The sequence below is a fragment of the Malus domestica genome, chromosome 12 (assembly GCF_042453785.1).
Source record: "Malus domestica chromosome 12, GDT2T_hap1".
In the NCBI taxonomy this organism is placed as follows: domain Eukaryota; kingdom Viridiplantae; phylum Streptophyta; class Magnoliopsida; order Rosales; family Rosaceae; genus Malus; species Malus domestica.
Genome location: NC_091672.1, coordinates 21,149,627 through 21,175,315, shown reverse-complemented (window position 1 = coordinate 21,175,315; position 25,689 = coordinate 21,149,627). Strand labels below are relative to the sequence as shown.

Here is a 25,689-nt window from a genome sequence, read left to right as displayed (position 1 = left end):
AGTTTATTCCTATACATAACTAGCCCAAATTGAGACTATAATTGTTTTATGACTTTAAGGTTATTAATTGATAGGGTTATGGAGAGGTTTTACAAACGTGTTAAAAAAATAACCACATTTGATAATTTGTTGCAAATTAAACTCTAATCATCAATTCCTCACCTATCATGTTGTTTCTTGACGGGTAGTGTTCATTGATGCATTCCATGATCGATTATGTGCAAAATATGTAGTGAAAAAATATGATAAAAATGACCAAATGAATGAATCTCGCTCTTTTAGATCCATGCATTTTTTTTATACAACGATATATTTAGATTAACAAGTGGCAAAATATATTAGTATTGAACTCGTCATATCACATATATGTACTTAATGCCTTTCACTTAATTACAAGTAACAGAGAAATATTACTAGACAATAATATTAAGTAGCCAAAATATTATAGTCTTATGATGAAACAAAACTGAAAGTAAAAAAACTTAACAGTTTTGAATCAACACATTCTCGTTTAAATCTCATGCATGGAGATCACCAGGTAATGGGACAGAGATACATCACGGTGTCCTCCAAGTTGGGGCAATCATCTCGCACTCCTCCATATAGGCGATCTCAGTTCTTGTTCCCGCTTCTTCCATCGCTTCTGTTTTTTTCTTTAGATTGGGGCACATTCTGCATCTGAAGCTTTTCTCTTCCTTGGTGCTGATCTTGTCTCATCCTAAACACAAACAAAGAAATATTGTATATTGAACAAAACAACTGTTTATATTATATATATCTTAAAGTTTTACATGTCAAAAATATATACATATAGATGTGTATATAATTAAATTGCTGGATCTAACTCACCTCGTCATTAAATCCTCCCAAAGTTCTTTGGGAAGTCCAAATGACACCCATGTCCTCATCGATCACCGTGGTCGGCGATCTTGCCGGCTTGTCTTGGACTTGTTCTACCTGTGGATATGTAAAACAAGTTAGGTAAGAATGAAACATACACACACACACACATATTATAGGGTTAATTAAACGAATGAAATTATACATGGATGTTTGGTGTCATATTCATGGGGTCAGCATCTTGAGGCGGTTGGTATACTACAATCCGCATGTTTTCGGGGTTTCCACGGTCTGTATTCTCTGGCCACCTCGCCTTCAACTCTGCTGTTTTTGCCTTTGTAAACTGAAAATGTTCCGTCAATTACCGTATAATCAAATTCCAGTTAAACCAAGAAGTACTTTTTAATTAGAGATGAGGGGCCAAATTAGTCAAGAGGCAGGGACTTACAGAAATCAACAGGGGCCTGTACCTCATGTATAGTACTACTCGAGCCCTCCATAGGGCTAATAATACCTTTTGGATCAACAGGGGCCTGTATCTCATGGTTTTCAAAGGGTAGGACTTCTCGAAATACCATTTGAGGTGTGGAGGATGGTGCAACAAAAATATTTTGAACACCATTTGAAGTTAAATTCGAAAGATCTTCAAAAGGTATCATGATGGCATACTTATATCACATGAGAAAGACATTTTGGAGAAGAGATTTAAGGAGAGAGAGAACTACTTTGTGAAAGGAATAGAAGCAAGACTACAAGGACCGATGGAGAGACTGCACAAAGATGTAGGGAACAAATGCTGGTTCTAGATTTATAGGGAAATTAAGCACGGAGATGTTTTAGAAAAAAAAAAAAATTATTGCGGGTGTTCCAATTGGGAAGTTTACTGATTATAGACAAAACCATTACACAGTATCTGACCCAATTTTTCGAGTTACACGTTTTACATTTAATGTCTCAAAATTTTCATCCATATTTCTCGGTTCTAATTATCATAACTCTAGCGCTTTGTGAGTTGGTAACATTATCTTCGTTGTGTTTTTGTTGATTATGAAAGTTGGTGGGCCGGTAACAAACGAAAGGAAAAATATTAGACAACATTTATTTTAAAGTTTCCAAAAATTTGGGTTTTCAAAATTAATTTTGTTATCAAATTGATTGAGGCGATTTTTTGATGGAGGCATGTACATTGAACTTGATTGTTATTTGAAATAAAAAATTACTGCAGACCTTTATTTGGATAAAGGTTTGCCAATTAGGAAAGTTGAAGGGCCAATAAAATCATAGAAAAAATTGTTAGACAATATCTGGCTCAAATTTTCAAATTACATGTTTACATTCAATGTCTCAAAACTTCATTCATCTGCCCCGGTATAATTGTCACGACTCTAGTGTTTGGTGAGTTTATCGCTAAGGTGTGTGGATCCTATAAGTTATATATATTCTCATTTCTACCTAGCACGATGCCTTTTGGGAGCTCAATGACTTCGGGTTCTATCGAAACTCCGAAGTTAAGTGAGTTTGCGCGAGAGCAATCCCAGAATGGATGACCCACTAAAAAGTTCTCGTGTGAGTTCCCAAAGACAAAACCATGAGGGCGTGGTGAGGGCTCAAAGTGGACAATATCATACTATGAAAGAGTTGAGCCCGAGATGTAGTGAGGCGTCGGACCGGGATGTGACAACATTGTCTTTGTTGTGCTTTTGCCGTTATGAAAGTTGGTGGGCCAGTAACAAATTAAAAGAAAAGTATTAGTCAATTTTTGGTTGAAAATAAACTAATTCTAAGATTTTAAGAGAGTGATATTTCTATCATTTTTCTTTTTCTCTATGTGTTTTTTCTTAGCTTATTACTTGATTTGAAAGTTTTCAAAAACTTACGTTTTCAAAATTAATTTTGTTCTTATCAACTCAATCAATTTGATAAAGGCATGTACATTGAGCACGGAGGTATTTGAAATTAAAAAAAAAAGTTATTACGGGCTCTCATTTGGATAAAGTTTTGCAAAAGCAAAGTTGACGATAAAATTATAGAAAAAATGGCTAAACAAAATCTGGCTCAATTTTTTCAAATTACATGTTTACATTTAATGTCTAAAAAATTCATTAAAAAATTCACTCATTTTTTCCAGTTCCAGTTGTCCTCTAGTTTTTATGAGTTCGTGAAATTTTGTCTTTCATTGTGCTTTTGTCGATTAGGAAAGTAAGGGAAAGGTATTAGACAATATTTGGCTCAAAATTTTAAATTGATTCCAGACTTTTGAGAGTTGGTGGCATTTATGTCATTGATCTTTATATCTATGGGGGGGGGGGGGGTTGTTGGTGAAATCCTATCATCAAAAGATAAAGCACGTCAATTGAAGATATATATATGCAAGTTCTGTGAAAGAACGTGATTAAACTAGTCTACCGCAAGACGGAGGAACAATTGGCAGATATCTTTATTAAGATACTATCAAAGGATTGATTTATATATCTCAGGGAAATGCTTGGAGTTAAGTGAGTAAGTAATTAGAAGGGAGTGTTAGAGATTAATTAGCATACTGTGCTTGCTCCAAGAATTTTGTCGTGTTGTCCTTATGTTTTCGTTTGTAGGATGGCATCTCGAGATCAGATGCCCAAGTTTAACTCTTAGATTCATTCCTAGTTTATGGCTTACATGCTATTCGATCTCCATGTGTCACTATCTCATGGTGTCTTGTATTAGGTTTGGATTTGTGCAAGCACTCTTACATCAAGGAATATAGCCGTTTTGTGATGATGATGAATATCCCACAAGAGGCAGGCATAGAGCACCGAGAGGACGACGCTCGTGATGAGGTGGTGTTGGTGGCACGAATTCCACCAGATACAACCCCTAAGCTTACCTAACGCACTCGGTGGTGCCAAGGTTGGAGGAAGAGGGGGTCCAACAAAGTGCAGAGGCTAAGGGTGTTGCATGTGGAAAAGGGAACAAAATTTTCTTTACGTCTTGCCTTTTTGCTCTACAGATTCAGGGAGAAATTTTTAATTATGATGGGAACACGAGTAGTACACCATATATTTTTATGTAAGTGGTGAGAAATTTTATTTTTTAAGTTATTAACTTTTTAACACACATATCTCACTATTTATTTAACGACACGTGATGTACTATCTCGTGTAACGATCGCATTGAAAAATCTCTCCCATAGGATCGTTTAATTTGAGCTGGAACTGTTGGGCCAGCCTACTGGACCAATAAGAAAATTGACTGAGAAGCTTGAGTCAAGCCATAGCAGAATCGGTCGAGCCTCCCGCATGAAGTTCGAATTTTACAAGGGTGCGCTCGTAAAGATGCCGGAGAGCAACTCGGCTGGAGCTCGTCCATCAATAGTTGTCCCCGACAGATAAATTGTTATGATCAACATGGATAAACTGGATTTTATGAGTATATGTTGTTATGCAAATTAAATTCTATCAACTAGCATAAAAAATTCTTATTTAGAATAAGGAAATTTAATACTCCATTACTAAGTAGTAAACAACTTTAATAAAAATTCGGATTCTAATTTATCGTTATCCAACTCCTATTTTTTCATTTCTTCCAATTCTAATAATGAATCGGTGAGCATGCATGCCACCAATTTGATAAATAATAGAAAAATTGAATAAGAGAGATTCAAATTGTCGTTATCGTCATGCAATATCAAGGCTAATCTATATAGCATTGGCATATGCAATAATTCTATAACTATGTCAATACTCATATAATTAAAAAGAAGTAGATAATACTGCACAAAAAACTGTCTGGTATTTTACATTCACCTAGACATATAATGATTGACAATATAGGGAGTAGTCCAAGACCATATAAGCACATAACAAACCTTGTCCCTCACTGATGTGGGACAACTCTCAACACGCCCCCGTACGTGTGGCCGATTTTCAAGCCTACACGTGGACAACAACTGGGTGACGTGGAGCGCGTGTGGCCGTTTGGCTTCACACGAGGACAACTCGCTTTGATACCATGATGAAATTGAGGTTCCACCATAAAACCAATTGGCAATATGGGAAGTAGCTCAAGACCATATAAGCACATAGCAAACCTTGTCTCTCACCGATGTGGTACAACTCTCAACAAATGATCCACATGTGTTAAAATCCAACAACTGACAAACCAAAGAAAATTGTCTGCTGCAAGTGGTGGATTCTCTTGATGGTTAGCGTCTTTCTCTTTGACTCACTGCATTTCAGGTTCAAACTCTCAATCCCTGTAGTGTAGATTAGTGCAGAATATCACTTGTAATTGAAAAATAATTGTATGCTAAATTTATGGTGGGTTGAAATCTTTCCCGTTTAGCAGCCTGAGTCCTTCGAACAAGCTCTCATTATCAACCATTAATTCCTCAGCATTTACTTCCGCCTTCCTTTTCTTTCGTCTATCAGATAGGTATGCTTCATAAAGTATGAAGGTAACCACTTCAACTCCTAGAAGATAATTCATTTGTTCTGTATGAATAACTGCAAAGTAAACATTCATTTTCTGTTGAGTTTTGGTTTCAATATTTGTTGTATATTTCATTATGAAGATTACAAGAGAGTGAATGCAACTCTTATAGAGAGCCAAAAGAAAGCTACAATAGATTGTAGGATAACTACACAAACACAATCCCTAAAATCTGCCCTAATAAGTGGAAAAGCAAAAACCAAATTACAAGTAAATAATCTTTTACAAGTAATTAAGAAAGGTTGATGTAAGGTGAATGACAAGCTATGGAAAGTGATTGGTAAATGACAAGCTATGGAGAAAGGTTGATGTAAGGTGAATGACAAGCTATGGAAAGTGATTGGTGAATGACAAGCTATGGAGAAAGGTTGATGTGGTTGATGTAAGGTGAATGACAAGCTATGGTGAGGATGACAACACATACATACAACCCATCCATACAAACCGGTTTCAATACACCCCCTCAAGCTGGATCAAGGGGATTGATTGATCCAAGCTTGCACAACAAACGCTGAAACTGAGTAGAGTCTAGTGCTTTTGTGAATAAATCAGCAAGTTGATCATGGCTGCGTGTAAACACGGTGTCTATCACCTTGGATTGAACTTGAGCACGAATATAATGGCAGTCAACTTCAATATGTTTGGTCATTTCATGGAATATTGGATTGGAGGCAATGTGCATGGCAACTTGGTTATCACAATACAAGGACATATGTGCCATGCTTATGAATCCGAGCTCGGAAAGAAGACTTTTCAACCATATGAGTTCACAGGTTGTTGCTACCATAGCCATATACTCAGCTTCGGCACTAGATCGAGCAATAATAGTTTGTTTCTTGCTCTTCCAAGTGACAAGGTTCCTTCCAACAAATGTGCAAAAACCTGTTGTGAATTTTCGATCAAGGGCATTTCCAGCCCAGTCAGCATTTGTGTAGGCCAAGATGTGATTTGATCCATTGTTCTTCATAATTATCCCCCTTCCTACTGAGCCCTTGAGATATCGAAGTATTCTTTTGACGATTTCCTGGTGAACTAGAGTAGGAGAGTGCATGAACTGACTGGCTAGGCTAATTGAATATGAGATATCAGACCTAGTAATTGTGAGATAAATAAGTTTCCCAACCATTCGCTGATAAACACTAGGGTCCAAGAGAGGTTCACCTTTTTTATGCCACTGAAGTTTGCTAGCTAGGGGTGTCCGAGCTGGTTTACATTCCATCATGTTAGCTTCATTTAGAAGATCGAGAACATACTTTCTTTGATTCAAGAACAATCCATTTGAAGGGGTAGCCACCTCAATTCCAAGAAAGTATTTCAAGGGCCCCAAGTCTTTAATGGAAATTTTTTGGTGAAGTGACTGCTTAAGCGTCTTGATTTCACTTATATTGTCACCCGTAATAATTAGGTCGTCAACATATATAAGCATAATCAATTTGCCAGCAATACTACTTCGAACAAACAAAGAAGAGTCATCATGACTCATTTTGAACCCTGCAGCTTTAAGGACTGAACTAAACTTCGAATACCAAGCTCGAGGGGACTGTTTGAGACCATATATGGCTTTGTGAAGTCTGCAGACCTTGTTGGGTTCATTTTCTCTTGGATGACCAGGAGGCAACTTCATGTACACTTCTTCTTCAAGATCCCCATGAAGAAATGCATTTTTCACATCCATTTGGAATAAGGGCCATGCATTATTGACTGCCACAGACAACAATACCCTCACTGTGTTCATTTTGGCAACAGGAGCAAAGGTCTCCTTATAGTCAATGCCATAAGTTTGAGCTAAGCCTTAAGCTACTAATCGTGCTTTGTGTCTTTCAATGCTTCCATTGGAGTTGAATTTGGTCTTATATATCCACCTACTTCCCACGACCTTCTTGCCATTTGGAAGATCCACCACATTCAGAGCTTGAAGCTCTTTAGTCATAGCATCTTGCCACATGCATGCATGTGGCTTCATGAAAATTCCTTGGTTCGAAAGTGTGGGACAATTTGTTAAGGAAAGAAGTATGAGAAGATGAGAATCTGTGATAAGAAATGGCTGCAGAGATAGGATGCCTTGCAGTGTAAGTAACATACTCTTGTAACCTCACTGGTGGATGTCTATCTCGTGTAGGATTTCTTCTTGGTGCACTTATAGCTTGCTGATTTGGTTGAGCTTCTGATGGTCCAGAGGAGCTTGGCACTGCATCAATTACACTCTCAGTGAGTTGAGAATTATCAGTGCTGATATGAGCAGGAGTAACTTCATGAATTTCTGCTGGAATAGGTAGTGGAAATAGGTCCATAAGATCTTCCATATTAGCATTAGTCTCCAACCCTTTGTGGAAATAAGGTGAATATTCATCAAATCGCACATCTCTAGAGACTGCCAGTTTCCCCATGTTAGGGTTGTACACTTTGTAACCCTTTTGAGAACTGGCGTATCCCATAAACACACATTTGGCAGCTCGAGGGTCGAGTTTGTCATGATGGAGAGCTTGAATGTGCACATAACAAGTACAACCAAAGGTCCTGAGGTGAGACAAGTTTATAAGCCTGCCCTTCATGACTTCAAAATGAGATTTAGTATTCAACACTCGAGTTGACAGTCTATTAATGATGTATGTGGCAGTGAGTAGGGTTTGAGACCAAAATTTCTTAGGAACATTCATTTGGATCATAAGCGATCGAGTATTCTCCAATAAGTCTCGATTCTTTCTCTCTGCCACACCATTTTGTTGTGGTATACCAACACAGCTAGTTTGATGCAAAATGCCATGATTGCTCAAGTAATTACTCATGTTATTGGAAGTGTATTCGGTACCATTATCTGATCTTAATATATATAACTTAGATGAAAATTGATTGGTGATTAGGTTGTGAAAGTCTTTAAAAGCATCAAACAAATCACTTTTAAGTTTTTAAAGATACAACCAGGTTACTCTAGAATAGTCATCAATAAATGTAACATAATATCTATATCCATCAAAGGATTCTACACGAGAATGACCCCAAATATCAGAGTGAACAAGCTCAAAAAGTTTAATAGTTCTAGAATTAGAGGAAACAAAAGGAAGTCTAGTGGCTTTTGACATTTGATAAGTTTCACACTTCAGGGTGTTTTTACAAAAAAAGGGAAAGAACTTGGTCATCAAAAGTTCTGAGGGATGGGCAAGGCGTTGATGCCAGAGTTGGTGTTCCTGAACTTGACTTAAGTTGACACTGAGCTTGTTGACAAATTGGACTCCTTTGAGAGATAGTAGAGTCCATTCAAGAAGAACCCTTCACTAATCTTCTTCTGAGTAACTCGGTCCTGAAACACAACATTGTGAGGGGAAAATATGGCAAGACAGTCTAAGGTTTTTGTGATTTTTCCTATTGACAAGAGCTGAAAAGGAAAAGAAGGTACATAGAAAGCAGTGGAATCAGTATGCTCACTTAGCAATCTAATTTTTCCTTTCCCTAGAATAGGTTCCCCTTTCCCATTTGCAACAGATACATGAATTAGATCAATAATTCTTTGAAAATCGTGGAGACTATAGGGTTTATTAGTTATATGATCAGTGGCACCAGAGTCAATAATCCAAAAATCATGTGTAACATTTGCACTAAGAGCAGTGAAAATGGCACTGATAATACCTGGAATATTGCCTTTCGATGTGTTCTCCGAGTAAGCCAAGAATCCAGCAAATTTCCCTAGCATTGCAGTAGGGTTTTCAGGTGTCATTTCATCAGGTTCAGTGCTTCCTTGCTTCTTTTGAAGAAAAACAGCAAACTCGTTGATCAAGGACACATGATTTGTTGAGAAATTGGCCATCACATCAGTTGAGGAACAAGCTAAATGAAATGCTTTTGGAGTGACTCAACCCTTCCCATCTTTGATCATCCTGCCTTCCCTATCAAACTTAGGCTTTAACTCCGGATAAAGAATCCAACATTTTTCTCTCAAATGTCTCTTCATGTTGCAATAAGAACATTTCCAATCTGCTTTCTTGCCAAGCACCTTATCACCAGTTGCTTTGTGATTTGTGAAGGAATTATTTTGAAAAACATGTTCATTTGAGCAACATCATATAGCATGCAATTAACAATTAAAGGCGGAATCATGCTTGTATGCACTCAAAAACAAAACATTACCATGAAATTCAAAGCCTAGTAGATTGGTGAACCAATTAATCAACTCAAAACAAAGTGAGTTGAAATTAATACCTTTGTAGATTCCTCTTTGCATAAGCAAAGGCTAATCACCCAAAGAGATAGGGCCTTCATTCCTTGCTTCTTAGATCCATGGATTTGGATGGAAGAATAGGTTCTCCAAGTTCCCAAAATTGAGAACCTCTAAGTCTCTTCACCAAGGTTAGATTGTAGAAGAAATGAGTGACCTTGGAGTAGTAGGATTGCTAGATGTACCCTCCAAGGTGTTGGCCTCTTTAGAGAGAAAATGGAGAGACAATTCTCACCAATTTTCCCCAAAAATAAACCCTTTTAATCCTTAATGAATATTTGGCTATAAAGTCATTTATATAGTCACTTCTTTAAGTGACCTAAATAACCAAAACCCTAATTCATCACCATATGGCCGGCCACCTAAGGAATTTTGGGCTTTTGGGCTTTAATGAATCTTTATTCATTAAATTGTCATACAACTTAAGTTAATGGGCTTGACGTTCGAAGCCCATTGGGCCTTAAGGTCCAAAACTATCCCCGAGGTCTTTAACGAACTTATTCGTTTGATTAATTAACATATTAATTAATCTTTGCCATAAACAAATGATTAAACCATTTAATCATTCTTACTCATTTCCGTTTAATCTTCAATCTCTACCTTTTATGGTGTGCGATCCATTAGGTTCCTTTTAGCGAGGTAGTGGGCGATTAAAACCATTTTACATCGATTGTGAATTGAAACTATTTTCAATTCTCCCTTTAGTGATTACACACGTTTAGGGCTTCCACAAACCATGGTTGACGCCTAGCAGCATGTCATGGTTACCCAAGCTAATTAGAAGAGGTTAGAGAACCTATTCAGTTCGGGATTACAAATGCAATACGGTCTTTCTCTAATCTAATACTCTTGACCACATTGTTTGGTTTGATAGTTTATTTGTTCATGTCTACTATCCAATGTGAATCTTGTGCTTATATGATTTACTTGAATGTGATTTGGAACGCATTCCCTAATCTCATTCATACTCTGGCCAGAGATTCTAAATCATATCATAGAGTATTCTCCATCAACTGTTTGAAGGTTAGAGATCCCTTGTTGTGCATTCACTTGTCTCCATAGCTAAGTCACTTGACCCCAACGATGCCGTGGACGCCCCGAGGGGGTGACTTTGACATAATCAAAGATCAAGGACTTAACCACAAGACAACTGTGATGCCTCAGGTCAAAAGACTACTTTGCATTATCACAACCATGAGTTCTTATGTGACATGGAATATGAGAACTCTTCGTTGATCACGTTCAGTGTACTCATTCTCTATTGAGCACCTACGTACTTGTCTTGATGTCACACACACCAATGACTCGAGACTAATCACTCTCCCTGAGAGAAGACATAGTACGTACCGATCTTAACGGACTGTCAATGCCCAATTGACAATCCTATGATCAGGAACATTTAGGATGTGTCTACGAAAGAATGGTCTCATGAATCTAACTTCATTAGATTACATTCTCCCAATCACATATTCCTTGGACTTTATCGTTTAAGCATATAACATTTATATGAGACGGCTCAAACAATAATCTTTGCCCTTTATATGTAAAACTAGATTAGTTTAACATGTGAAATGTCCGTAAAGTATCATCACATGATTGGCTTTAGGGCACATTTCCAACAATCTCCCACTTGCACTAGAGCCAATCAGCTTGGTCATCTTGATGATACCTCTTCTGTAGTCATTTCATAAATGGCTGAATAGTAGGCCTAGACAGTGGATATCTATATGTGTTATCCATAGAAGCAACCTTGAGAATAACGACGTCACCATTATACATGATTCTCAATCATGTGGTTCAGTCTCTCATTTGAGTTCGGATCTTGATGAGACCTTGATTCCCAGGCTTGAGCTATCGCCCCATTAGTGTCATACACTTTCTGGTTGGAACCGAATAGAGAGTTCATAAATGAACTTTCCCATCCAAACAACATTGTTGTAAACTTCTATATGGCAATATATCTTGCATTCATAATGGAACACACTAAAGTCATTACTTTAATGTTTCCATCCAAATATCTCTTTAGTCATAATAAAGAGATATTCGTTTATCTCTTCATTCATAATGAAGAAACATCCAATGATGGATTAGATTCATAATCTAATACATTTACGCTTCCATTACGTTACTCTAATTCTTCCTCATTCTTTGAGGAATCTATCCTTTAGTATTTCTCAAATACTTAAGGACTCACTTGACAGTTGCCATGGTTCTGATCCTGGGCTTGCATTGATATCGTCTTGTACCATTCTAGGTATAACTCATATCAATGTTTTTCATACAATATGAAATACATAAATCACCTTTCTGCGTATGCATAAAGGATTCTATTTACGCATTATTTCTTTGGGAGTCAAAGGGTACATTCCATTTGAGAAGAGCAACTTGCTAGTTTCACTAGAATCGTCCTTCTTATTGAAGTTTATCATCATATGAGAAACTTCCTAGCATCCATTGTCTATTATTAGGGATTGATATAATCCAATTATATCATGAAATATATCATTATAGATTTCCATCCCATGGATATAGACTATATCTCCCATATACATTCTATCTTCATATAATGTATTAAAGTCATAACTTTAACGAAGAAGTATTCTTTTCATTTCCAAAATTAATATATCATATATATATTTAAATTTTAGGAACATGATTAACTCCCACTAATCTTTTGTAAAACTAGTAAACAAAAGATTCATTTACATCTTTATGAGAAATCAAACGATTTGATCCTTTTTCTTATAAAATGCAAATAGCTCCCACTAACTTGCTAAGATCCATGATGGATGGATCTCTACAACTTACATGTCTTGTGATTTATAGTTTTAGACATATTATCAAGACTATCTTAATAATGTCCAAACATTGAATCACCATTTAGTTGTAGCTAGCAATCTTCGAATTAATTGAAACCAAGACTACGTCAAAAATGGTTCCTTTAAAGTCAACCATTCTATTTGATTGTAGTCACCTTAAGCTACCAATTAGCTATGAAGGTTTCATTATTTCGAAGTCAAATGGTACTTTACCATTTCCTTGAGTATATATCGTATATGCACTCAATGTAGTCATAAGGATTTTATTCTTATTTCTTTCGAATTAAGAGGTGCAACTCTATGACATAGTCATAAAGTTCAAAACCATTCAACTGAGATGGTTTATAAATCCATATCGACTACCTTGGAGCTTGAGGTATAGGAACTAGGTTGTTATATTTGTTGATTACTTTCTTGTCTCTCAAAGAACCCATTCTTTGAGTTCTATCTCTCATTCATTTGCTTTTAGGCAAATCACATTGTAGAATTACAATGAACTACCCAACAAAACAACATTTGCTAGTTGGTTTATAGAAGCGATATCCAAAAGTTATTTTAAGGATATCCTACAAGATTGTTATCAAACAAATATTGCTTATTAGCACACAATCCCAAATCTTTAACATGCTTAAGATTTGACTTTCTTTCCAACTACATCTTATGGAGTCATGAAAATATTGGAAGATCTTCTCATTGACAATCATATTGTTTTAGAAGTATATATCCTATATATGGGTAATAGATAACATCTAACGAACTAAATCTTATTCGAGTTCGTTCTTCTCCTAATGGAGAAATACATTATCTTATGATGCTATTTTCCTTGATATCTTTCATGGAAACTCATCTAAAGTGTTACCTTTCCTTGGATCAAATCTAAGGAGGTAAATACTTTAGATGTCTTACTCATCAACTTACATTTCTTGAATTCTTTGAAACATTTTGCAAAGTATTCGGACTTGTGTTTATTCAAAATAAACTATAGTCCAACCGAGAGCGATCTTCGGTGAATGTTATCCAACATGAGTAGTATTATGTTTGTGGACAAGTGCCACTAACATCTAAGTGAATTAACCTCAACATCCTTGTGATTCTTTCTTCTTTCCAAAAGAATAAAGATTCGAACATTTCACCTCTATACAATTTTAACAAGAAGGTATTGGATCCGGATCTAACGATCCAAAGCATCCATCTATGACCAACTCGTAATTTATGTTTTAGAGGTATCACAACTTTAGTTGGGATTAGTCACTACCTTGCAACCTTTTGGGTTTTAAGCATCATTATTTTCTAAACAGTTAACACTACCATATTATCTCTACTATAGAGATAATTAATTAGATTACCATAATCCAATCATTGATTAATAAAGAACATTGTTTTGTCAAACAAAACATTTATCCATTTCACATAGTGACGGAATTTAGTTCCTTAAAATTGGAATATAAAGACAATCTATGTTTTTCCAATTTCTTTGGTAGTTCATATGAGGAAGTAAGTACCATCTGCTTTCGTAGAGATCTATATTAGATTCACGTTTCGAATGTGAAGTACTTTCTCTTCTCTCATTAATCTTCTACTTCTTATTAGCCACACTTTTACAATGATTGTAAAACATAGTTACTAATACAGAATCAAGCATTCAAGTAGAAGAACCAACTGTTTTGAACTTTTCAAGAACATTTTACAACACCTTCGAAAGGTGTGTTCTTGACACTTGCAAGACATTTCTTGCAAATACCCCTTCCAATGTCCATCCTTTCATAAAGAAAGTTTGTTCCCTTGGAGTTATTTATCTTCTTCATTTGACTTCTCCTTTGACTACAATAGTCATGGTCCCTAAACTCCCACTATCTCTCTTGAAACCTTTTTCAATTGTGTTATACACATCAAACATTTTGGAGAGCATGTGGTTTATTGTTCACTACATAGTTTACAATAAGCTTAGTGAACGATTAGGATAGGGAAACAAAGGTGAAGTCCTTGCCTAGTTTCCGTCTCGTTAAGTGTTTTAACACTTCAACACTTAATGATTCAAAATCATCATAAGTCCATGTTAATGGACTATTTTTGTCAACCAACCATTATGTTCTAAACATAATTACAAACCTTCAAGAGTTGTACAAGGCAACTCTCATTTCTTCATACAACAATTGTAAATGAAGAATCATGGCACATTAAGTGTTCATGCCTTTGTGCTTTCTTCTCAAGTTCCTTGTTCATGCAACAAAGAAACAAGCACTAAGTGTTTGTATTGACTAAGAGTTGTTCAAAGCAACTCCTATTTCTTCATACAACAAATTGTAATTGAAGAATTATGACATTTTAAAAGTGTTGTCCTCTTTATGATAGACCTTTTCTAACATATTCTTCTAATGATACATTATCAATAGTAAGATTGTGAGGATGAGACTACTTAGATACATATGCAATCCTTTTAAGACATTCTTTGGGATTGTGTTACCTAAGTACGGAAACTAAAACATTCGGTTTTTATTTGTCAAGTGTTGGATAGCGTTTGCAAATATATTGGTAAACAAATACATAACGAATATAAATTGATTGATTTTAAGCCATTTGATTCGGGTCTTTAAATCAAAATAGCACCACCCACTATTTTTGGCAAATTCCATATCCCTCATGGGAATTCGAGAGTTTTGGATGAAACTCTTAGTAGGTTATGGGAGACTCACTATTACCAAGCCCACCTCAGAAGAACTCCATATTGGCTAGCAACAATAATAATGAGAGAGTACGCTTACTCATTTGCAACTAATGCAAGTACCCATCTCGTTTGGCCTCTAGAGAATGATGCCTCAGAAGAACTCCATATTGGCACCATTGCACTTAGTTAAGTCATTCCCACCATGCTAGTTCAAGTAGGGGTTCAAGAATGGCCTCAGAAGAACTCCATATTGGCCACACTCGTTGCCTACCTTTCACTTCATCATATGTGTATAGACTTCTCCTGAATGTAAGCACATACTTTGCAACCCCAGAATTGGACGAATACGGTGTATGAGTCACACACGATTGAAGCCTACCACGGTGGAAGGCCACGAAAGAGTGTTCTAAGCACTCTCACGCTTATCAACTTAATAATGGTTTGGTTGAGGGTTTTAGGTCTCATCACATATCAATATACATTTTAATCTCTATTAAAACAATTTTGGTCCTATTACAACTATTGGTCCATATGATTGTTTTAGTTGTACATAATACTCCCACTATGCTTTTAAAACGGTTTTTAAAGCAAGAGTATATGTTACTACTAACATAAGGTTTGCATTCATTTGATGGACTATATAGTTGCCTTAGGGCCTTAGGATGACTATGAACCTTTGTTTAGATTCAACACGAGCCTTGTGTTGAATCTCGGTCTAGGGATGGAGATTGATTTTAATTACGCGTTTAATCACATTAAGGCGTGTTGTCATAGGGGCGTTGGACCCAATTACTTCATTTTCATGCATATCATATAAAGCAAGAAAGAAATACTTCAAAGTAAAAGTGAGCTTATGCTCATTACAACATTTGAACAATTCAAATTACAACCAAAATCTTATCTACACATTCCCATGGTTCAAACAAATTTGAAACGGCCTTTCACATAGCTCAATTATTATAGGCTTAGGTTCATAATCATCATTTAATTAATTAACATTTTAACTAATTAAATTGAATGCAACATTTTCATTTGGATTTTGTATCCATAAAATTGATTTAAGTGGAGCTAAACAAAATGAAAATCCAATTCTCATTTAAAGAGACAAAACAATTTTGTTCTCATCCTATTTGGGCCATCATGCAATAACCACAACTTTTTGGGCCATATTGCGAAAACATAAACTTTTGGGGTCACTTTGTAAAAACACAAAAGTCACTTCTTCATGTAAATACAACTAGAACCCAAAATTTAAATAAACTCAAAACTTCATTAAAGGAGCAAAACAATTTGTCCTTTAGCGTTTTTAGGCCTTAACGTCAAAACGTAAACTTTCGGGTCAAAGTACAAATACACAAAAGTATCAAAACTTTATGTAATTGCATAAAAGCCCCAAAAATACCCTATTTTAATAGGGTGGCCGGCCATTTAGGGATAAAAGGTGTGGTGTGTGTTTTGATTTATTAGTTTTGTCAAAAACATTCAAGTGGTGCATAAGAAAAGAAATTCTTATCACCTTTTCTTTTACCTTTCATAATGATGATATATATTTCTTTTGCTATTTAATCAAATATCTAATATTTTAAATATATGATAAATCATTTGAAAAACATATAACATAAACTTTATGAAATAATCAAAACTTTGAATCAAAACACAAAACCTTTTAGTTCTTGGCAAGAACATCAAGAACAATGAAGAACATCCATGAAAACCCATAAGAGCTCCATGAATGTTTTCAAGCCATAAAACTCAAATTTTCACCATTCAAAATGATGTTAACATCCTAGGGTACTTAGGGGTTACAAAAGTCACCTTAAAACACTTTTAACAAGACAAACATGAACCCAAAAAATCACCCTTTGGATTTGGCCGAAAATCCCCAAAATCATGGCACCAAATTTTAGCTCCAATATTCATCCTCATATGAACTACATCTACAACATTTGAGATGGCAAATTTTCAAACAAAATTTACATTCAAAGAAGCAAGAATAAAGCTTGTAACAATTACAACTTTTAAATCATAAACTTATGAACTACAAAACCCAAAAGGATTCACCAACTACTAGACCTAGGCTCTTGATACCACTTGAAGGAATTATTTTGAAAAACATGTTCATTTGAGCAACATCATATAGCATGCAATTAACAATTAAAGGCGGAATCATGCTTGTATGCACTCAAAAACAAAACATTACCATGAAATTCAAAGCCTAGTAGATTGGTGAACCAATTAATCAACTCAAAACAAAGTGAGTTGAAATTAATACCTTTGTAGATTCCTCTTTGCATAAGCAAAGACTAATCACCCAAAGAGATAGGGCATTCATTCCTTGCTTCTTAGATCCATGGATTTGGATGGAAGAATAGGTTCTCCAAGTTCCCAAAATTGAGAACCTCTAAGTCTCTTCACCAAGGTTAGATTGTAGAAGAAATGAGTGACCTTGGAGTAGTAGGATTGCTAGATGTACCCTCCAAGGTGTTGGCCTCTTTAGAGAGAAAATGGAGAGACAATTCTCACCAATTTTCCCCAAAAATAAACCCTTTTAATCCTTAATGAATATTTGGCTATAAAGTCATTTATATAGTCACTTCTTTAAGTGACCTAAATAACCAAAACCCTAATTCATCACCATATGGCCGGCCACCTAAGGAATTTTGGGCTTTTGGGCTTTAATGAATCTTTATTCATTAAATTGTCATACAACTTAAGTTAATAGGCTTGACGTTCGAAGCCCATTGGGCCTTAAGGTCCAAAACTATCCCCGAGGTCTTTAACGAACTTATTCGTTTGATTAATTAACATATTAATTAATCTTTGCCATAAATAAATGATTAAACCATTTAATCATTCTTACTCATTTCCGTTTAATCTTCAATCTCTACCTTTTATGGTGTGCGATCCATTAGGTTCCTTTTAGTGAGGTAGTGGGCGATTAAAACCATTTTACATCGATTGTGAATTGAAACTATTTTCAATTCTCCCTTTAGTGATTACACACGTTTAGGGCTTCCACAAACCATGGTTGACGCCTAGCAGCATGTCATGGTTACCCAAGCTAATTAGAAGAGGTTAGAGAACCTATTCAGTTCGGGATTACAAATGCAATACGGTCTTTCTCTAATCTAATACTCTTGACCACATTGTTTGGTTTGATAGTTTATTTGTTCATGTCTACTATCCAATGTGAATCTTGTGCTTATATGATTTACTTGAATGTGATTTGGAACGCATTCCCTAATCTCATTCATACTCTGGCCAGAGATTCTAAATCATATCATAGAGTATTCTCCCTCAACTGTTTGAAGGTTAGATATCCCTTGTTGCGCATTCACTTGTCTCCATAGCTAAGTCACTTGACCCCAACGATGCCGTGGACGCCCCGAGGGGGTGACTTTGACATAATCAAAGATCAAGGACTTAACCACAAGACAACTGTGATGCCTCAGGTCAAAGGACTACTTTGCATTATCCCAACCATGTGTTCTTATGTGACATGGAATATGAAAACTCTTCGTTGATCACGTTCAGTGTACTCATTCTCTATTGAGCACCTACGTACTTGTCTTGATGTCACACACACCAATGACTCGAGACTAATCACTCTCCCTGAGAGAAGACATAGTACGTACCGATCTTAACGGACTGTCAATGTCCAATTGACAATCCTATGATCAGGAACATTTAGGATGTGTCTACGAAAGAATGGTCTCATGAATCTAACTTCATTAGATTACATTCTCCCAATCACATATTCCTTGGACTTTATCGTTTAAGCATATAACATTTATATGAGACGGCTCAAACAATAATCTTTGCCCTTTATATGTAAAACTAGATTAGTTTAACATGTGAAATGTCCGTAAAGTATCATCACATGATTGGCTTTAGGGCACATTTCCAACAATTTGTCGTGAAAACCCTAGCTTCAGAGTTGGATTTGAGCTCAACGTTCATCACTCTTTGTCGAATTTCCTCTCTCTGGACTGCATGACACACATTGGTAAAAGAGGGTAGCTCTTGAGTCATCAACAAGTGACTACGTAGGTCTTCATACTCCGCTCCCAAGCTTGCTAAGAGTTGAAACACCTTGTCTTCATCAGCCCTCTTCAGTAACACAGTGGAATCAGTCGTGTGTGGACGATACATGTTGAGTTCATTCCACATGGATTTCATACTTCCAAGGTGTTGAACAAAGGAGTGATCACCTTGCTTTAAACTAGCCACATTGTTCTTCAGTTGAAAGATGCGAACTGAGTTGTTTTGGCTACCATACATATCTTTGACAGACTCCCATAGAAGAAGGGAAGACTCTGAGTAGCTGAAAAGCTCAGACAGTTTTGGCTCCATGGAGTTAAGTAACCAGGACATGACCAGCTGATCAGTAACATGCCATGCATCGTAAGTTGGTAAAGTGGATTCTAGGGACTCAGAGCTTCCATTGATAAACGCTAGCTTCGATCTTCCTCATAGAGTAAGTGACACAGCTCTTGACCAAGGAAGGTAGTTGAACTTGTTCAGTAGCACCAAGTAGAGTCGTTGATTTAGACTGTTCTCAACCCCTTGGGTTAAGTTTGGGGAAGAGGATGATGCATTGTCGGCACTAGACACATTTTCTTCTACCATCTCTATCGATGATGAGAAAATGAAAAAGTAAAAAAAATGAACAGAGTCACCCTATGGTTCCTACTCTGATACCATGTTGAGTTTTGGTTTCAATATTTGTTGTATATTTCATTATGAAGATTACAAGAGAGTGAAGGCAACTCTTATTGAGAGCCAAAAGAAAGCTACAATAGATTGTAGGATAACTACACAAACACAATCCCTAAAATCTGCCCTAACAAGTGGAAAAACAAAAACCAAATTACAAGTAAAGAAGCTTTTACAAGTAACTAAGAAAGGTTGATGTAAGGTGAATGACAAGCTATGGAAGTGATTGGTAAATGACAAGCTATGAAGAATGGTTGATGTAAGGTGAATGACAAGCTATGGAAAGTGATTGGTGAATGACAAGCTATGGAGAAGGGTTGATGTGGTTGATGTAAGGTGAATGACAAGCTATGGTGAGGATAACATCTCATACATACAACCCATTCATACAAACCGGTTTCAATATTTTCAGAAAAAGAGAACTACTCATAGAATTCTTGCAGTTAACAAGTACAATCAGCTGGAGAAAAAATATGCCTGTCATGATATAGATCACTGTCTATACAGAAAAGTGCTTTACGTTCTCAATGTCGAGACCATCTAGAGGGAGATCTTCCAGAAGCATGAATGAGTCGACAATATTTATCCCATCCAAAGTAGTGCTGGCTTTCTTTCCTTCCTGTTACATGAAAGGCAAAGAAAGTTATGTGAGAGTCATGAGAACATTTCTACACTTCTCTATATATAAGTATATCAAAGTCAATTATATGGTCACTATATGTACCGATAAAAAGATCAGATGAGCGGACAAGCCACCTAGCATGCATGTTCAAATTCTGGTTTAATTATTAGCATTTGAAGGTATAAAATAGATCCTCTAAAACTCATCTTATACATATATATAATTTGTACATACCAAACTCAAGCAGGGTTTTTAATTAGCTAGAAGAAAGAGTCACAGTGACTTACTTGGAGAATTTAATTGTACAATGCTTTGTGAAGATTGACTTGCAACTCATGACTTTGGTCATTAGAACTAGAGCCCTCAACAACTCTAGCTTCCATTTGTGCACTTGATCTCCCAGTCCTTAATCTAAACTCGACAGAGTTGTCTGCTGATGATATAGTTTTCTCACATAGAAAAGACATTTTAGACAAGAGATCTAGAGAGAGAGAAGGAAAGGGAGAGAGTACTTCATGAAGAGAATATAAGCAGCAAAAGTACAAGGAAGAGGAGAGAAATTGAACACAGATGTATGGAAGAGAAGGGGTAGGTCTAAATTTATAGCAACGAAGGACCTTGCAAAAATAAGAGTTTATTGCGGGGCCCACATTTGTATAAACTTTTGTCAATTAGGAAAGTTGGTGAAGCTGTAAAATTGAATAAAAAATTGTTCAATAATATCTGGCTTAGTGTTTTTTTAAATTACATGTTTACATTCAATGTCCCAAAAATTCGTCATAGTTTCCCAATCCAATTGTCATAAAACATGCAAATAAAACAGAGGTATAAAACAAATAAAACATGCATAAAAGGCATGGACAATGAGAGCACAGAGGTTTCTTGAAAAAAATAGAATTTATTGCGGGCTTCATTTGGATAACTTTTGCCAATTAGGAAAGTTTGTGGTTCGATAAAGGTTAAAGAAAAAAAAAAGTTAGAAATATATCTGACGATTTTTTTAAATTGTAGGTTTACATTCAATGTCCCAAAAGATAATTCATATCCACCAATTGTCATGACTCACTTGGGTTTTCAAATTTAATTTTTGTTCTTATCAAATTAATTGAGGTGTTTGCTCTTAGAAAGGCATTTACAATGAGCATATATAGCAGTCTCTTAGAAGAATAAAATAGAACTCTGTGAACACGAAAATTTCCTGAAACGAAAGCGACAAGAACAACATGCACAAAATAATATTTGTATTTGATGATTTTGGGTTACAATCTCTCTCAAATTTGATCCTCTGATTCGCTCTCCATAAGGTGTTGATTTGTGGATGTGCGATTGAGGGCCGTTGGGCTTGATCTAAGGATGAACGTTCTTCAAGGGCCGTGGGCTTGATCTTGAAAGTGGATTTGAGCGGATCTTCAAGGAGCCGTTGGGGCTTGATCATGAGGATGAGCGTTTCTTCAAGGGCCGTTGAGCCTTGATCTTGAATAACGGTGATGAACGGATCTTCAAGGGCTTTTGGGCTTGATCTTGAAGAACAGTGATGAACGGATCTTCAAGGGCTTTTTGGGTGATGAACGAATCTTTAAGGGGCTTTTGGGCTTGATCTTGAAGAACAGTGGTGAACGGATCTTCAAGGGCTTTTGGGCTTTGATCTTGAAGGACGGTTGGATATGTGGATTTGTCGACGTTGTTGATCCAAAGGGCCGTTGGGGCTTGTTCTTAGGATGAACGGATGATGAATGATGAACACTTTCTTCAAGGGCCGTAGGGGCTTGATCTTGAATTGGTGGATGATTGTTGATCCAAGGGCCGTCGGGGCTTGATCTTGGAAGAACGATGAACGAAGAACGAAGAACGAAGAACACTTTCTTTTAAATTGTAGGTTTACATTCAATGTCCCAAAAGGTAATTCATATCCACCAATTGTCATGACTCACTTGGGTTTTCAAATTTAATTTTTGTTCTTATCAAATTAATTGAGGTGTTTGCTCTTGGAAAGGCATTTACAATGAGCATATATAGCAGTCTCTTAGAAGAATAAAATAGAACTCATTTCAGGCTTTTGTTCTTATCAAATTAATTGAGGTGTTTGCTCTTAGAAAGGCATTTACAATGAGCACATATAGCAGTCTCTTGAAAAATAAAATAGAACTCCTTTCTAGCCACGGGTCTGGTGTTTCTAAATTGGTGTCTCTTATGTGTTTCCTTTCTACCATTTTGACATCTGTCCTGAACTTTAACCTCAAATTTAACAGCGTTAATCTTTCAAGAATGAATTAAAAAGAAAAGTAAAAATTTATTATTAAAAAAAACAACGCATTCTCGATGGTCACTCACAAAACCACACCATCCCATAGTCGCCGACGACGCTTCTCTTCACCGCCGGCAAAGCCTCTTTTACTCTTCCCTCTCTTTCCGATGAACCCACCCACTTATTATTAATTTTACTCTTGGGTTTCCTTTCCCCTCTTTGTGGGTTCACTTTCCCTTTCATATATAACCATCAAATCCTCCCCAAATTTCTTTCATTATTTTCAGGATTTGTTAAAACTTTTACAGAAGATATGTTCTATTGGGATTTTCAACCAAAGCTCAGATTATATCCGTAATTAGTGACATTATTCCTAAGAAAATTAACAATAGATTATAGGGAACTTTAACGAAAAGCACCCGGTACTGTTCACTTTAACGAAAAACCACATTTTTACACTAAAAAGTCAATCCTGGTACTATTCACTTTACCCTTTATTTTGTCCTTATCATTAAAACTCAAAGTTTTCAAGCACTTTTCATTAGTTTTCCTTAAATTCTACCCAGAAATTAATTTGACAGAAGTTTGATTTGACTGTGGATATTGAATGGGAACATAATTATTTCAATCTTGGGCCAAGAGAGAGAGAGAGATAGATGGAGGAGGCTTTGGCAACAGGAGTTGGGGTAGCCGCTCCTGGAATGGGGTTGGCCGGCGTGGGTAACTGCCTGGGTTGCTAGGGCGGGAGACTGTCGAGATCCGGGGTGTGTGGGAAAGCGGTGGCTACGAGTTTCTTTATTTTTAGTTTTAGTTTTATAATTTTATTAAAAGTTAAGGTTAAGTTTAAATGGCTCGACACGTGTAAAAGAAATAAGAAATGAGACACAAAGGAGACATCAAGTTCGGGTCTGCTTCATTTGAATAAACTTTTGTTACTTGGGAAAGTTGGTGGTATGGTGTGAATAAAGAAAAAAGGTACACTATTTCGCTCAAATTTTCAAATAACAAGTTACATTATTGGGCTATGACAGAGGCCGCATGGGGGTTATCCGAATGTCTTCTAATCTCGGATAACTCACATATCGACTGTAAAGTCCTGTAATCTCTCAGCCGTTGCGGTTGCTCTTGCTTCTACACCACCGAACATAGAAGGACCGGAAGGACTGTTAGCATGTCCTTCTCGAGAAGAACTGCAGGAAAAAATGCTTGGTGGAGATGGGTTTTGCTGCGGAACCTTCACAGGTTTTCTTTCGGTCTCCATTTTATCAATAAATTTCAGGTTCGTCAAGTTTTCATAGGCTGACTTAAAAAATTCTGTCACCCTTTCTTCCGTATAGGGTTCGCCATCAAAACCCTGCATATTTTCCTCTGAAATTTTATTGTTGTAACAGTCAACATCCGAAGCTTTTCTCTGTCTCGGTGCTGAACTTGTCCTTCTCTCCTAAAAATTAACCAAGAAATATTGTATAGTGAGCAAAATCAACTGCGTATATTATATATTTCAGAGTTTTATATGCGAAATATATACAATATATATAGTGAATGAAATCAATTACGTATATTAAATTGATCAATCTAACTCACCTCGTCATCTGAGCTTGCCCCTCCTTGTTTAGGGAATTTCTCATACATCATAAATCTAACCGCCTCGACAATCGATCTCATCAACCAAGAGTTTGATTTCTCATGTCTATAGAACTGCATGAAACATTTCAATTTAAAAAAACATATGACATTACTTTACTCCAATGGATTTTAAAGATTTTAACCAACAGTTTATAAATCTAGGGTTTTTAGGGGAAAAAGAAAAGAAAACTAAGTTTTCAAAATTACTTAATGAATTTCTCCAACAACAAAAAAAACTCAATATCTATATTATATATAAAGGGAATGAATTAAATTACCGTGTCCTTCCCTCCCTTGGTTCGTCGTCTTTGAGTAATCCTCCAGCCAACTAGTCTTTCAGAGAAAGAAAATCGGTGAGGAGACCCCTCCGGTATCAACTGTAGCCATTCACAAACACATGATACTATTATTAGACATTTCACACTACAATTAGTTGATATAATAGTAAAGCTATATGTATATACATACCGTCTTTAAATCCTCAGAGAATTCTGTGGGCAGTTCAAATGACACCACCTCCTCTCCGATCACCGTGGTTGGTGATTTTGTCGGTTTGTCTTGGACTTGTGCTACCTGTTGGTGGATATGCAAAAAAAAGGTTAGGTGAGAGTGAAACGCACACACATATATTATAGGGTTATAATTAAACGAATGAAATTATACTTGGAGGCTTGGTGTCATATTCATGGGGTATTTAGGCGGTTGGTATACTACAATTTGCATGTTTTCATGATCAGACCACCTCGCCTTCAACTCTGCTGTTTTTGCCTGTGTAAAATGAAATGGTGAGATAATTAACATATATTCAAATTCATATTATACCAAGTACTTTTAATTAGGGATTGAGGGTCCGAATTAGTCAAGAGGCAAGGACTTACAGAAATCATTTTCCGAAGCAAGCGTTTGACTTGTTGCAATTTTTGCTCTCGGATACTACTACTATAGCCCTCCATAGGTCTAATTACTACTTTTGGATCAACACGGGCTTGTATCTCATGGCTTTCCACGAACTCGGCTTCTGGGAATTTAGAGAGGTCATTTTCAGATTCAGTAAATACATCAAGAGATGAGGGTTCTGCGGACATAGACATCTTGATGAAGAAAGTAAGAGAGAACGAGAGCGGAAGAGCGAGAGTTTTAAAGAGACTAAAAGACAGAGAGCGATACGAGGCGCAAAGCAGAAGGGATGGGATGGGGAAGAGAAAGTGTTACAGTTTTATAGGGCTGAGAGAGGGTCGACCTTCATGCACCTTCAGCAAACACTGCCTGCAAAAAAGGTTAGGTGAGCTTTCAGTTTGTTACCAATTACGAAAGGTGGTATTGGCAAATGGAGGGAAAGTGCCTGATAAAATCTGAGCCAGATTCTCTCGTCACACATTTACATTCATAGTCCCAAATCCAAATATGAATATGTTGCCGTGTATATATATATCATATTGCTCTAACGGGATTTTCCCAAGAGTTTACCCCTAGTAATCT

The 25,689-nt window shown here is 36.4% G+C and overlaps 2 protein-coding genes and 1 long non-coding RNA gene across 3 annotated transcripts; all 3 read right to left on the bottom strand.

Annotated features, from left to right (window-relative positions):
• Nucleotides 1-312: 312 nt before the first annotated feature.
• LOC108174861 (uncharacterized) lies at nucleotides 313-1,631 on the bottom strand. Its single transcript, XM_017336393.3, has 4 exons — nucleotides 1,289-1,631; nucleotides 1,046-1,183; nucleotides 850-957; nucleotides 313-718 (listed from the first exon to the last, which is right to left on the bottom strand). Exons 1-4 carry the CDS (start codon nucleotides 1,460-1,462, stop codon nucleotides 656-658), a joined length of 483 nt encoding a protein of 160 aa, XP_017191882.2. The 5' UTR covers nucleotides 1,463-1,631; the 3' UTR covers nucleotides 313-655.
• An 18,460-nt stretch (nucleotides 1,632-20,091) lies between these two features.
• Nucleotides 20,092-20,894, bottom strand: LOC139190246 (uncharacterized). The gene is made up of 2 exons (XR_011574338.1): nucleotides 20,627-20,894; nucleotides 20,092-20,336 (listed from the first exon to the last, which is right to left on the bottom strand). It is a non-coding gene; the product is annotated as an uncharacterized lncRNA (long non-coding RNA).
• Nucleotides 20,895-23,476: 2,582 nt separating this feature from the next.
• On the bottom strand, nucleotides 23,477-25,392 carry LOC103450284 (uncharacterized). The gene is made up of 6 exons (XM_008389622.4): nucleotides 25,089-25,392; nucleotides 24,874-24,978; nucleotides 24,679-24,783; nucleotides 24,489-24,587; nucleotides 24,169-24,282; nucleotides 23,477-24,025 (listed from the first exon to the last, which is right to left on the bottom strand). The coding sequence occupies exons 1-6, from the start codon at nucleotides 25,299-25,301 to the stop codon at nucleotides 23,660-23,662; spliced, it is 1,002 nt and encodes a 333-aa protein (XP_008387844.2). The 5' UTR covers nucleotides 25,302-25,392; the 3' UTR covers nucleotides 23,477-23,659.
• Nucleotides 25,393-25,689: the final 297 nt, after the last annotated feature.